Raw genomic sequence first — 13924 nt, 5'->3', positions numbered from 1 at the left:
CCGGTCGGGCGCATGTGGGAGTCTGTCTGACTGTCTCTCCCCGTTTCCAGCTTCAGAAAAATACAAAAAAAAAAAAAAAAGAATGAAAAAGATCATAAGTATAGTGTTAAATATAAAGGAAAGGACTGGTTTTAACTTGTGTTAAAGAACTACTTATCAAATCTGAATTTATGTTCAATAGGGACAGAGGAAAAAGCTACTAGGGTGAACATAGGAGAAAACTGAACACTAGGTTAGTAACAATAAGACAACAAGAAGTAGGAAATAGGCTAGAGGCACAATTATGATAGAAAGAGAGGCAGGAACATTAAAGAGAAGTACTTGGCTCAGAGTCAATTGTAGAATAGAAGAATAATAGTTCTTCTTCCACATACTATCAGGATATAAGTCTGGAAGATCCAAGAATATACATAGCCTGCATAGTCACTTCATTAATGTAGTAAAAGAGAACGTGTTGTAACATAAAGCAAAGGATTATATGCTTAAACCAAACATATTAAACAAAGTTAATAGTGCTGACTATAGTCTATTATTAGCCCACAGATGCAAGATAATAAAATGCTAAAACTATACACCTTAACTATATACTTCCTGAATCTTAAGATAGAAATTTTAGAGACACGATACTGCAAGCACTCTACTAAGAATAAAACTGAACAGAGTAAGACTTTAGGGGAGCAAAAACAGACATAAGATATACAGGCATTTGGAAATATGCCTTTTAAAATCACTTTAGCTGATCCTTTTAATCCACCTATTATAAATTTTATAGCTGCTTTAGATGATAAAAATAAACTTCCCTGACTGAGGAGAAAACACCCTAACATCATTCCATTTTCCTCAATTCCCCTAATTTGCAAAAAATTAGTTCCACTAATTTTAGGTTTCTCAGTGACAGATCCTCAAACTATGAATCACATAATCTGTGGTTACTTGGCTAATCTGTTTTTAATAGCTGTGACTGCATTCTGTTAGAATAAAATATTTCCAAAGTAAGACATTTTAAATAAAATGTTTTTATAGCAAAATCCACTTGATAAATTCAGGAAAGGAAATAAGTAGTTGGGTTAAAAAAATGGAAAATTACAAAAGTAATTAACATCACTACCTGCTTATATTAGTATCAGTATTGCGGCTAAGCTTGTAAACAAAAATAAAAATTTACTAATAAAAAAGGTAATTAATATTGTGGGATAATAAAACAACTCTGGAGAGAACATCACAGGAAACAGAAATCTGACAAAAAAAATGAACTAGATAATTTCACAGTAATAAATATTATTGCCAAAAAGTCCTCTCTGTAGACCTGTGAGTAAGCATCTAAAATAAAAGATTTTATATAACAAGTAACTCTACATAAAATAATGGCCATATGAAAAGTCCATTTGGGCTGCTATAACAAAACACCACAAACTGAGTAGAAGTCCATGATCAGGTTGCCACCATGATCAGGTTCTGGTAAGAACCTCTTCCAGGTAAAGACGGCTGGCTTCTCCCTGTGTCTTCACATGTTGGAAGAGGCAAGGAAGCTCTATCCTCTTTATATAAAGGACATAAATTTCATTCATGAGGACTCCAGCCTCATAATCTAACCACAAAGGCCCCACTTTCTAAAACCATTAAACTGGGCATCAGAATTTCAACAGATGAATTTTGGGAGAAACAAACATTCAGCCATAGCACATAATCTAGTCTACTTAAATATTCATCAAATCAGAAAGAGCTTTTGAATAAGATAAAATTCATATAATATATAAAATTTACCCTTTTAAAGTATACAATTAAGTGGAATTGAGCATAATTATAAGTGTAAAAACATCACTATTACTATCTAATTCCAGAACATTTTCATTACCCCCAAAGAAACTCATGTCCATTCTTCCTACTCTCCAACTCTGTCAGCCATTAATCTACTTTCTGTCTCTACGGTTTTGCCTATTCTAATCATTTCATGTAAATGGAATCATAATATATGACATTTTGCATCTGATTTCTGCCTCTCAGCATACTGTTCTCAAGGTTCTCCACGTTGTAATACTTCATTCCTTTTTATATCTGAGTAATATTTATTGTACATTCATCAGTTAATAAACATTTGTGTTGTTTCACCTTTTGACTATTAAGAATACAGGGTCACAGATGGACAGCTATCAGAGGGACGGGAGAAGAGGGGACAAGATCAAAGAAGACGAAAGAATTAGCCAAAATCACATCGACATATATAAGATAACAGGGTAGCAATAGCCAGAGGGAAGGGGGGATTGCAGGTGGAGGCGGGAGGAGAAATGGGAGTGGAAAGAAACTTTGCATGGGGCACCAGGGGCACAGTGCTGGGTATAGAGGGTGTTACATTGAGTGGGACACCTGAAACCATGCCACCTCAATAAACTTAATTTTTTTTAAATGGCTTGCATCCTTCAGTTTTGAAATAAACAAATAATGCTATGTGATCTCTTTTATGTGTGGAATCTAAAAAGTTCAAATATATAGAACAGTGGTTACCAGAGCCAAGACAGTAGGGGAAATGAGAGATGTTGGTCAAAGGGTACCAAGTTGCAGTTATATAGGATGAATAAATTCTAGAAATCCAAGCCACAGAAGGCACAGCATGATGACTATAGTTAGTAATACAGAATTGTACGTTAGTTTCGCTAGGGTAGATTTCAGGTGCTCTTATCATAGGAAAAAAAATGGTAGTTATGTGAGGAGACACACGTCTGTTAGTTTCGCTGTAGTAATTATTTCACTAAGCACATCAAAACAACATGTTGCACACCAAAAGGTAATTTGCTTACCAATTAATTATTGAAGTATTATGATTAAGTATTTTATTCTACTTTACCAGCATAATATAACACATTGCATTTATACTTGATTTAGTTAGGATTCCCTCAAAAGTTATCTATGTCAGGCCAAAGAATAAACCATACAAGGAGTTGGTAAAAAATAATCTCTTGCAAATACAAAACTATATCAAGAAATTGATGGCAGAGAACACAACTAAATGGCTAAATACAGTGTATAATTTAAGTGGAGCTTGTTATACACATGGGTTTCAATGATAAAATATTAATCACCCCTTATAAGAATTTTCCATATACTCATCAAGATTGTGCTCTTACCTATTGTGTGGAAAACTTCACTCATCAAAGCTTCATTTACTACTGAAGAGCTGACATTTCCAATAAGAGACCAACTTCGATATATTGCTTGCAGTAGAAGTGTCTGAGCTCTTGTAACTTGAATTGTAAGATTCGGAAGTTCAAATATACCTTCAGTTACAGCAATTTGAGATCTTTTGGTCCTATATCAGAAAATAGAAAAAAAATAACAATTTAGTAAATAGCATTTATAAATAACAACATACAAAATAAATTAAGTTGATAGGAAAGAAAGGGTATACTTTAAGAATATTTTAAACAGAACTTTCAAATAGGTGCGCAATTCTACTAACATTAAGTTTCACTTTTTCAGATCTTACATTAATAAAAAGTAAAGACACAAACTAGAATAATTCATACATATAAATTCTGCTCATGCAATTATACTTTTCAATCAACTCAATCATCAGAAATAACAGTGAAAATAATATAATTTAACATTTAAAGAGAATTTACTATCATGTATTCATTTTTCTACATTGATGCTATGCCTTATATTGGTTAACTCATTGAATCCTGCACTAAAATTCTTTGAGACAGGTATTACCAATATCTTCATTTTTAAGATAAGGAAAATAAAACACAAAGAGATAAAGTATAAAATATCATACAACTTAGTAAGTTTAAAAAAAAAAAAGCGAATTTAAGACCAGGCAATGTGATCCAGAGCCCTTATCCAGTAATTCCCGTAGGTACTTACAAAATATTTGTATTATACCCAGGTTCCTCCTTGATAGTAACAAATAAAAGTTATTTCTAGAATCTTAGTCCTGAAATACCTAGTTCATTATTGCCTTATTCATCTAATTCTGTTTCTGAATAAGGTGCCTTACACAATCAAATGTTCCAAATAGCAATGCTTTAAAGTACAGAAACATTTAAATATTGTATGTCTATTAAGAAATAAATTGACAATGAAGATTAATGAAAAATGCGAGATAAACGATATAAGAGAAAAAATATCAGAATGCTACTATACTAGATACAATCACCCCACTCTCTCAACCCCATAACCCTCCACCCTTTATCATTTTCCCAACTACATCCACACACAGATAACGGATATCTCTTCTACAGTACCTCTAATGGCTCTCAAACCCACCTCTTATTCCAGCCACTGCTACAAAGACCAAGTCAAGGCAGAGTTTCACTGACATTACCTAAGGCCACTAGGCATGTAAGACTCCAACGGGAATCATTTGAATTATTTTGTGTTTCATGTACACAGAACCTGAAAGTATAGGGAGAAATGCTTTTCCATTTTTGTTTACCTGGCTGACAATTTTGAGATGCACTTTATAGGTCTCATTGGAAAGCCTCAGGAGATCAAGGATCAGAGAGGAAAAAAGATTGAAATCACTGGAAAAAGATCCTAATGGGCTTTGGAACAATATTATGCAACCTCAAGCAGATGTAATGGGAATCCCAGAAGAGAAGTGGAAGCAGAAAAAAAATATTCAGGGAAATAGTGGTCAAAATTTATATAAATTTGAAGAAAATTATAAACCCAAAGATCTAAGAATTTCAGCAAACCCCAGGCAGAAGAGAATTAAACCATACCAAAGGCACATAATGAAATTGAAAAAAAAAAGTGTGTGTGTATGTATATATATATGCATACACACACACACACACACACACACACACACACAGAGTTAAGGAGAAAATTATTAAAAGGAAGCAAAGGGGGAAAACACTCTATACCAAGAAAAAAAAAAATGAAAGCAGACTTGTCATCAAAAAGCAACCACAACAAAATAACATCATTGAAATAATGAAAGAAACAAGAAAAACTATCAACTTAAAATCTAAAATTCAGAGAAAACATCTTTCAAAAATATAGGCAAATTCAAGGCTTTTCAAACTGAAACTGGGAATATCTCAGCAGCACACTTGCACTACAAAAAATGTTCAAGAAAATTCTTCAAGCTAAACAAATGTTACACTAGATTGAAAGTTCTATGGATCTACACAAAGAAATGTGAAAAAATCTGGAATGGTAAACCCTTGGGTGAATTTCTTTAATAAGAAAAAGAGGTCTGGCTGGGTAGCTCAGTTGGTTAGACTGTAATCCCCATATACCAAGATTGCAGGTCCCATCCCTGGTCAGAGCACCTACAACAATCAACCAATGAACGCATATATAAGTGGAACAAATCAATGTTCTCTCTCCCTCATTCTCTCCCCTTCTCTCTCTAAAATCAGTAAGTAAATAAAAACAGAAAATAAAATATAAGCAAAGATGATCACTCAAGTAATTCTAAAAAAAAAAAGAAAGAAAAAGAAACATTTGTTTACAATGTGGTCTAAAAAGATATAAAAAGTAATTATTTAAGGCAAGAAAATAGTATTTTGGTGGCTCATAACACATATAAAAGCAAAACATGATTAACAATAGAACAAAAAACATAAGAGGAGAAATGGAAATATACTGCTCTGAGATCATTACACAGTGTGTGAAGTGGTATAATATTAATTGAAGGTACCTGTGATAAGTAAAAGATATAAACCTTAAACTTTAGAAATAAAACTATAAAACCAAAAAAGGCAGAGCTAATGAAATTCATGGTGAGAAGAAATGGAATAATAAGAAATATTCAAACTAAAAGAAGTCAGAAAAATTAAAAAGGGAATAAACAGACAAGGCAATTAGAAAACAAACAGAGGACAATTTTCTACTCAAAAACATAAATCTGCATTAAATGTCAAAAGTTGGGCCCTGGCCAGTTGGCTCAGCGGTAGAGCGTCGGCCTAGCGTGCGGAGGACCCGGGTTCGATTCCCGGCCAGGGCACACAGGAGAAGCACCCATTTGCTTCTCCACCCCTCCGCCGCACTTTCCTCTCTGTCTCTCTCTTCCCCTCCCGCAGCCGAGGCTCCATTGGAGCAAAGATGGCCCGGGCGCTGGGGATGGCTCTGTGGCCTCTGCCCCAGGCGCTAGAGTGGCTCTGGTCGCAATATGGCGACGCCCAGGATAGGCAGAGCATCGCCCCCTGGTGGGCAGAGCGTCGCCCCATGGTGGGCGTGCCGGGTGGATCCCGGTCGGGCGCATGCGGGAGTCTGTCTGACTGTCTCTCCCCGTTTCCAGCTTCAGAAAAATGAAAAAAAAAAAAAAAAAAAGTTGGTCCCTGACAGATTAACTCAGCGGTAGAGCGTCAGCTCAGTGCATGGAAGTCCTGGGTTCAATTCCCAGCCAGGGCACACAGGAGAAGTGCCCATCTGTTTCTCCACCCTTCTCCCTCTCCTTCCTCTCTCTCCCTCTTCTCCTCCTGCTGTCAAGGCTCCACTGGAGCAAAGTTGGCCCAGGCGCTGATAACAGCTCCATGGCCACTACATCAGGCGTTAGAATGGATCCAGCCAAAACGGAGAAACGCCCCAGAAGAACAGAGCATCGCCCCCTGGCAGCAATGCCGGGTGGATCACAGTAAGGTACATGTGGGAGTTTATTGGACTACCTCCCCGCTTCTAACTTCAGAAATATACAAAAAAAAAAAAAAAAAAAAGGCAAAAGTCTAAGCATACTGATTAAAGGAAGAGATTACCAGACTGCATTAAAAAAATCCAGACCTGACTATATCCTATCAATAAGAAACCCAGTTTAGGCCTTGGCGATTGACTCAATGGATAGAATACTGGCACCGGGTGCTGAGGATAGCTCTGTTCTGGTTCAACAGCCTCAGGCATGAAAAATAGCTCAGTACTCAAGCACTGACCCCAGATGGGGTTGCCAGGTGGATCTTGCTTGGGGTGCATACAGGAGTACGCCTCTCCATCTCCCTTCCTCTCACCTAAAAAAAAATACATATATATAATGTATATATAAATATACATATATACATTATATGTATATATAATTATATGTATGTATATATATAATGTGTATACATATATATGTATATATTATCCCAATACAAAAATAATCCAAAGACATAAACAGGAAATACAATATGAAAACAGAAATGACCCATAAACATGAAAAAAGATGCTAATACCAGAAAAAAGAAAAACTCAAATTAACCTCTCAGTTTAGAAAAAACTCTCAGGCTCTAATCCATCAGTAAGAATCTATCTGAAAGAAATTCTCATGAATCTGCAACAAACTTACACAATGACACTCTTTGTAGCATTGTTTATAATAATCTAAACCTGAGAAAATTCTATTGTTAAACAAATTCTGGCACATTAACTTCATATAAACTATTCAGATATTAAAATAATAAAGGTAGGTAAGTCCACTGACATCTATCACAAAATATGGGTGAGTAAAAAGATACAGGCCCTGGCCGGTTGGCTCAGTGGTAGAGCATTGGCCTGGCATGCAGGAGTCCTGGGTTCGATTCCCAGCCAGGGCACACAGGCGAAGCGCCCATCTGCTTCTCCACCCCTCCCCCTCTCCTTCCTCTCTGTTTCTCTCCTTCCCTCCCGCAGCTAAGGCTCCATTGGAGCAAAGTTGGCCCAGGCGCTGAGGATGGCTCTGTGGCCTCTGCCTCAGGTACTAGAGTGGCTCTGGTCGGAACAGAGCGACACTCCAGATGGACAGAGCATCGCCCCTGGTGGGCATGCGGGTGGATCCCGGTCGGGCGCAAGCGGGTGTCTGTCTGACTGCCTCCCCATTTCCAACTTCAGAAAAATACCAAAAAAAAGAAAGAAAAAGATACATAGTTGCCTTACAATGAAATGGCTGGAAGTGTTGGTTTATCCACACATAAAACCATGTCTGCATGCATTTGTATGTTGAAATTAAAAGCTCTGGATATAATTATTAATATTAATAATCCTGAGAATAGTAGATGAATTTTATGTGATTTCCCCTTTTTCCCTTTGTAAATTTCTATATTACTTTTACTTGGTCCCTTGAGAAATCTGTATATCTAGTTTTTAAATAATCTATATTATTTTTTTTTACAAAAATTTTAAAAGAAATTGCAATATATCGGCCCTGGCTGGTTGCTCAGTGGATAGAGCATTGACCCAGCATGCAAATGTCCTGGGTTCAATCCCCAGTCAGGGTACACATGAGAAGCTACCATCTGCTTCTCTTCCCCTTCCACTCCCCCTTCTCTTTCTTTTTCCCTCTCACAGCCAGTGGCTCGATTGGTTCAAGCATCTGTCAGGGTGCTGAGGATATCTCAGTTAGTCCCAGTGTCAGTCTCAGGCACTGAGGATAGCTCGAATGATTCGAGCATTGATCCCAGATGGGGGTTGCTGGGTGGATCCCAGTTAGGGCACATGTGAGAGTCTGTCTCTCTATCTCCCCTCCTCTCATTTAAAAAAGTAAAGGAAAGAAAGGAAGGAAAGGAGGAAGGGAGGGAGGGAGGGAGGGAAAAAGAAAGAGTGGGGGAGAGAAAGAAAGAAAGAAAAAGAAAAGAAAGATTGCAATATTTAAAGAAGGAACAAAGGAAATCACAAGTATGTCAAAATAATTTCATAAACATTTTTAAATGTGAAAATATAAGCATTATTAATGTGTCCAACTATCTCCCCTCCCTTCTCTGACATTGGATTATCAAATAATTTCTTACCTCCTCAGTGAAATTAACTTCACTTAAAACCACCCGTAAGAAAATGACATCAGCAAAAATGTCAGAGTAAGGTACACTAAACGTCTGTCACTCTATAAAAGCAACAAAAAGTGGTCAAAAACTGCCAAGATTTTACTTTTTCAGAACTCTAGAAACTAATGAAAAGCCTGCAGCTGAAAGTGGAACATTTGAACATAAAACTTTTTTTTTCATTTAAAAGCCTAGCTGATCTCAGTGATAATGATGAGGTTTGCAGTGATTTTACTTTCCCTGATCCTAAATTCAGCAGTGGCAATGAATAACCCACATTCCCAATATAGGTAGCAGGTAACAGAGAAAGCAAAACAGACCTTCTCCACATGGAACTGTGGTTCTTTTGAGTTGTCTGGTGGCTAACAAGATAACCAAATCAAAGAGTTTGCTTTATGGCTCTTAATTCAGAACTGTCCCAAACAACCACCCACAAGTATTAATGGAAAACATTTACAGGCAAATGTATTGCATTATACTTGCTGCCTCGTACAATGGGTAAGAGAAAGGCCAAAAAATAGACTAAACAAAATCTTGGGAGGAAAATCTGGGGAGTAATAGTTTGGGGAATAAAAATATTGAAAAAGGCCCTGGCCAGTTGGCTCAGCGGTAGAGCGTCGGCCTAGCGTGCGGAGGACCAGGGTTCGATTCCCGGCCAGGGCACACAGGAGAAGCGCCCATTTGCTTCTCCACCCCTCCGCCGTGCTTTCCTCTCTGTCTCTCTCTTCCCCTACCGCAGCCAAGGCTCCATTGGCCCGGGCGCTGGGGATGGCTCTGTGGCCTCTGCCTCAGGCGCTAGAGTGGCTCTGGTCGCAACATGGCGACGCGCAGGATGGGCAGAGCATCGCCCCCTGGTGGGCAGAGCGTCGCCCCTGGTGGGCGTGCCAGGTGGATCCCGGTCGGGCACATGCGGGAGTCTGTCTGACTGTCTCTCCCTGTTTCCAGCTTCAGAAAAATGAAAGAAAAAAAAAAAAAAAAAAAAGAAAAAAAAAATATTGAAAAATTCCAAAAATAATCTTCCTGGAATACAGAGAGTATACACATGTGCAGGACTGTGCACAGGCAGAGAAAAAACTAGAGGAAGGTCTTACGCTCCTAACCCGGGCTGACCTGCAGGGTCTACCCAACAAGAAAATACGGCAAAATTGTAAACTGCCTTGTTTAGTTTTGAAGTCATTCCCCATCAGAAATGGTGGAGGCCACAAAACAGTGGGATGAAATAATCCAGTTGCTGAAAGAACAGGTAATAATTAGAATTCTGGTAAAGCTATCCTTCAAAAATGAAGTAAAAAAACTCCCGAGAAAGAAAAGCCCAGGACCAGAAAGCTTCACTAGTGAATTCTGCCAAACATTTAAAAAGAACAAGTACCAATCCTTTTAAAATTTGTGCAAAAAAAAGAAAAAGAACCCCTACCTAATTCCTTTCATAAGGCGAGTACTTTCCTGATACCAAAGGCAAAGACAAGCATAAGCAAACTACAGACCAATATCCCTTGTGAACATAGATGCAAAAATCTTCAGTAAAATACTAGCTAATCAAATTCAGACAAATAGTAAAAGCATTATAACAACTGGAATTTGTCCTGAAAATGAAAGGCGTTCAACTTTAAATAATCAATGCAATACATTGTATTTAAAGAATAAAGGGGGAAAGCATGGAGGGAAGCATGTTCATCTCAACTGTCAGGGAAAAAGAATTTAACACAATGCAATACTCTTTCATGATAAAAACACTCAACACACTAAAAGTAAAAACAAACTTCTTCAACGTGATATACAACATTACAAAAAAACCCACAACTAACATTTATACTTAGTGGTTAAAGCAGTGGTTCTCAAACGTTTTGAAGCTGGGGCGCATTTAGAATCCTACAAATAATTGTAAGTGCACTATATACAAATTTCTGAGAATTATGTTATGATAATTAAGTCAAATATTAAAGAAAAAAATATAAAGTCCAAGCGTGCTATTATGGTAATTAAATGAAATAAATATAACAAAATTAAATTTATTGACATTAAGAAACATTTTTGTTACATTTTCTGAGTTATGCTTTTTAGAATTCATAAAAAAGAGGGGTTAAAAAATAAAAGAAATAACAAAGAAGTTATCTTTTTATATATAGTGTGTTCGTAAAGTCATGGTGCACTTTTGACCAGTCACAGGAAAGCAACAAAAGACGATAGAAATATGAAATCTGCACCAAATAAAAGGAAAACTCTCCCAGTTTTATACCTATTCAGTGCAGTTCGATGTGGGCTCCATTTGTTACCCTACACACATCCAAACGATAGTGAAGTTCTTGCCACACACGGGTAAGGACGTCTGGTGTAACAGAGTGAATAACGTCTGTGATTCTGTTTTAAGTGATTAAGGTCATGGCGCTTCGTTATAAACGCACCAATATTCACGTTGCACTTTGGCCACGGATTCTAATTTAGCGAGCCACAGAACACACTGAACTTTCCTCTGTACCGTCCACATCTCGACTGGCATGGCCATGGGCTGCTCCGCTGTATACACGGTGTTACGTCATCATCTGCACATGCGCACATGCTGCCACATCATCCCTACAGAAACTGGGAGGGTTTTCCTTTTATTTGGAGCAGATTTCATATTTCTATCATCTTTTATTGTTTTCCTGTGACCAGTCAAAAGTGCACCATGACTTTATAAACACACTGTATATAGACATATATATAGGTAAATAGATATGATAAGAGCATTCAAACTGAAACAGAAAAAATAAAACTAACACTACTCAACAGATGACAATCTTATACATTAGAAACCCTAATTAAACACATACACATCTTTGGAGATAATAAACAATTTCAACCAAGAAGGTACAAGGTAATTACACAAAAATCAGTTTTATATCTATACACATTCATACTAAATAATCTGAAAAAAAAATTAGGAAAATTCTATTTACAATAGCAACAAAAAGAAAAAAACACTTAGGGATAATTTAACAAAGAAATGCAAAACTTTTACACTAAAAACCACAAAGCATTGTTGAAAGACATTAAAGAAGGTATCTAAATAATCCCTTCAAATTGATCTATAGATTCAATACAATTCCTATCAAAATCCCAGCTATTTTGAGTAAATAAATAACCATAAAATTCATATGGACTTGCAAGGGACTCCAATAGCCAAAACAGTCTTGACAAAAACAAACTTAGAGACTCACATTTCCTAATTTCAAAACTTAATACAAAGGCACAAGAATCAAAACAGTGTCATACTGACATAAGGTCAGATATACAAAAAATCAATGCAGTAAAACTGAGAATCTAGAGATAAACCTATATGAATATGGTCAATTCATTTCTGATAAGGATATCAAGACCAATTGGTGGGAAATGAATAGTCTTTTGAACACATGGTTTTGGAATAACTAGATATCTAAACACAAAAGAATAAAGCTCTACTTCATACCACATACCAAAATTAATTCAAAACTGATCAAAGCTAAAACTATAAAATGCTTGGAAGAATACACAGGTATAAATCTTTAATTAAGGAATTAAGGAATAATTTCAAATCCTTGAATTAAGGAATAATTTCTTAATGTGATTACAAAAGTAAAATAAATAAATAAATCAGACAACTTTGAAATTTAAAACTTTTGTATGTCAAAGGATATTATCCAGAAAAAGCAAAGACAACATAGAAAATGGGAGAAAATATTTGCAAATCATATATCTAATAGGGGGCTAGAATTCAGAATAAGTGAAGAACTTCCACAACCCAAGAACAAAAAGAAATACAGTCCAATTAAAAAATGACCGAGGGGCCTGACCAGGTGGTGACGAACTGGGATGTGGAGGACCCAGGTTCGAGACCCCGAGGTCGCCAGCTTGAGTGCAGGCTCATCTGGTTTGAGCAGGGCTCATCAGTTTGAGCCCAAGGTTGCTGGCTTGAGCAAGGGGTCACTTGGACTGCTGTAGCCCCCCCGGTCAAGGCACATATGAAAAAATGACCAAGGGCCCAAGCCAGTTGGCTCATTGAACAGAGCATTGGCCTGAGTGTGGACATCGCAGGTTCGATCACCAGTCAGGACACATATGAGAAACAACCATTTGCTTCTCTTCCTCTCTCTCTCCCCCTTCTCTCTCTCTTCCTCACTAGCAACCAGTAGCTGGATTGGCTTGAGCATTGGCCCCAGGCACTGAAGATAGCTCAATTGGTCCAACCATAGGCCTCAGGCACTGAGAATAGCTCAGTTTGTTCAAGCATCGATCCCAGATAAGGGTTGCAGAGTGGATTCCACTTAGGGCTCATGTCAGAGTCTTCCTCTCTATCTCCCTACCTCTCACTTAAAAAAAAAAATGAACAAAAATAAATGGCCAATAAGCACATGAAAAGATATTCAACATTGTTAGGGAAGTGAAAACCAAAACCACAATGAGATGCCATTTCACACCCACTAGGACAGCTAAAAAAAAGGAAAAAATAAACAGAAAATAACAAGCACTGGCAAAGATAAGGAAGAACTGGAATCCTTATACACTAGAGGTAGAAATGTATAATGAGACAGCCACTATGTAAAACAATTAGGCTGTTCATCAGGAATGTAAATACAGGTTTACTTTATGACTCAGCAATTATATTTCTAGGTATATACCCAAGAAAACTGAAAGTGTATATTTATAAAAACTGATACATACGACAATCTGACTTTGGGTGATGGGTATGCAACATAATTGAATGACAAGATAACCTGGACATGTTTTCTTTGAATATATGTACCCTGATTTATTGATGTCACCCCATTAAAATTAATAAAAATTTATTTATTAAAAAAAAACCCTCATACATACAATTTCATAGGAGAATTATTCTTAATCAAAACATGAGCCTGACCAGGTGGTGGTGCAGTGAATAGAGCATCGGACTGGGATGCGGAAGGACCCACGTTCAAGACCCCGAGGTTGCCAGCTTGAGCGCGGGCTCATCTGGCTTGAGCCAAAAAAAGAAAGCTCACCAGCTTGGACCCAAGGTCGCTGGCTTGAGTGAAGGGTTACTCGGTCTGCTGAAGACCCGCGGTCAAGGCACATATGAGAAAGCAATCAATGAACAACTAAGGAGTCCCAACAAAAAACTGATGATTGATGCTTCTCATCTCTCTCCATCCCTGTCTGTCTGTCCCTATCTATCCTTCTCTTTGACTCTCTCTCTGTCCCCGTAAAAAAAATAATAAATA

General features: G+C 37.3%; 1 protein-coding gene across 5 annotated transcripts in view; it reads right to left on the bottom strand.

Annotated features, from left to right (window-relative positions):
* The window catches only part of VPS13B (vacuolar protein sorting 13 homolog B), an 887459-nt gene that overhangs the window by 733268 nt on the left and 140267 nt on the right, over positions 1 to 13924 (bottom strand). For all 5 annotated transcript variants that reach the window (XM_066379210.1, XM_066379212.1, XM_066379209.1 and 2 more), the window contains exon 17: positions 3123 to 3304. In XM_066379210.1, coding sequence (XP_066235307.1) covers positions 3123 to 3304 — 182 coding nt within the window. The remainder of the gene's footprint in view (positions 1 to 3122; positions 3305 to 13924) is intronic.

This window comes from Saccopteryx leptura, chromosome 3 (assembly GCF_036850995.1).
Source record: "Saccopteryx leptura isolate mSacLep1 chromosome 3, mSacLep1_pri_phased_curated, whole genome shotgun sequence".
Classification (NCBI taxonomy): domain Eukaryota; kingdom Metazoa; phylum Chordata; class Mammalia; order Chiroptera; family Emballonuridae; genus Saccopteryx; species Saccopteryx leptura.
The sequence above is the reverse complement of the archived record's forward strand: the minus strand, read 5'-3'. Positions and strand labels throughout refer to the sequence as shown.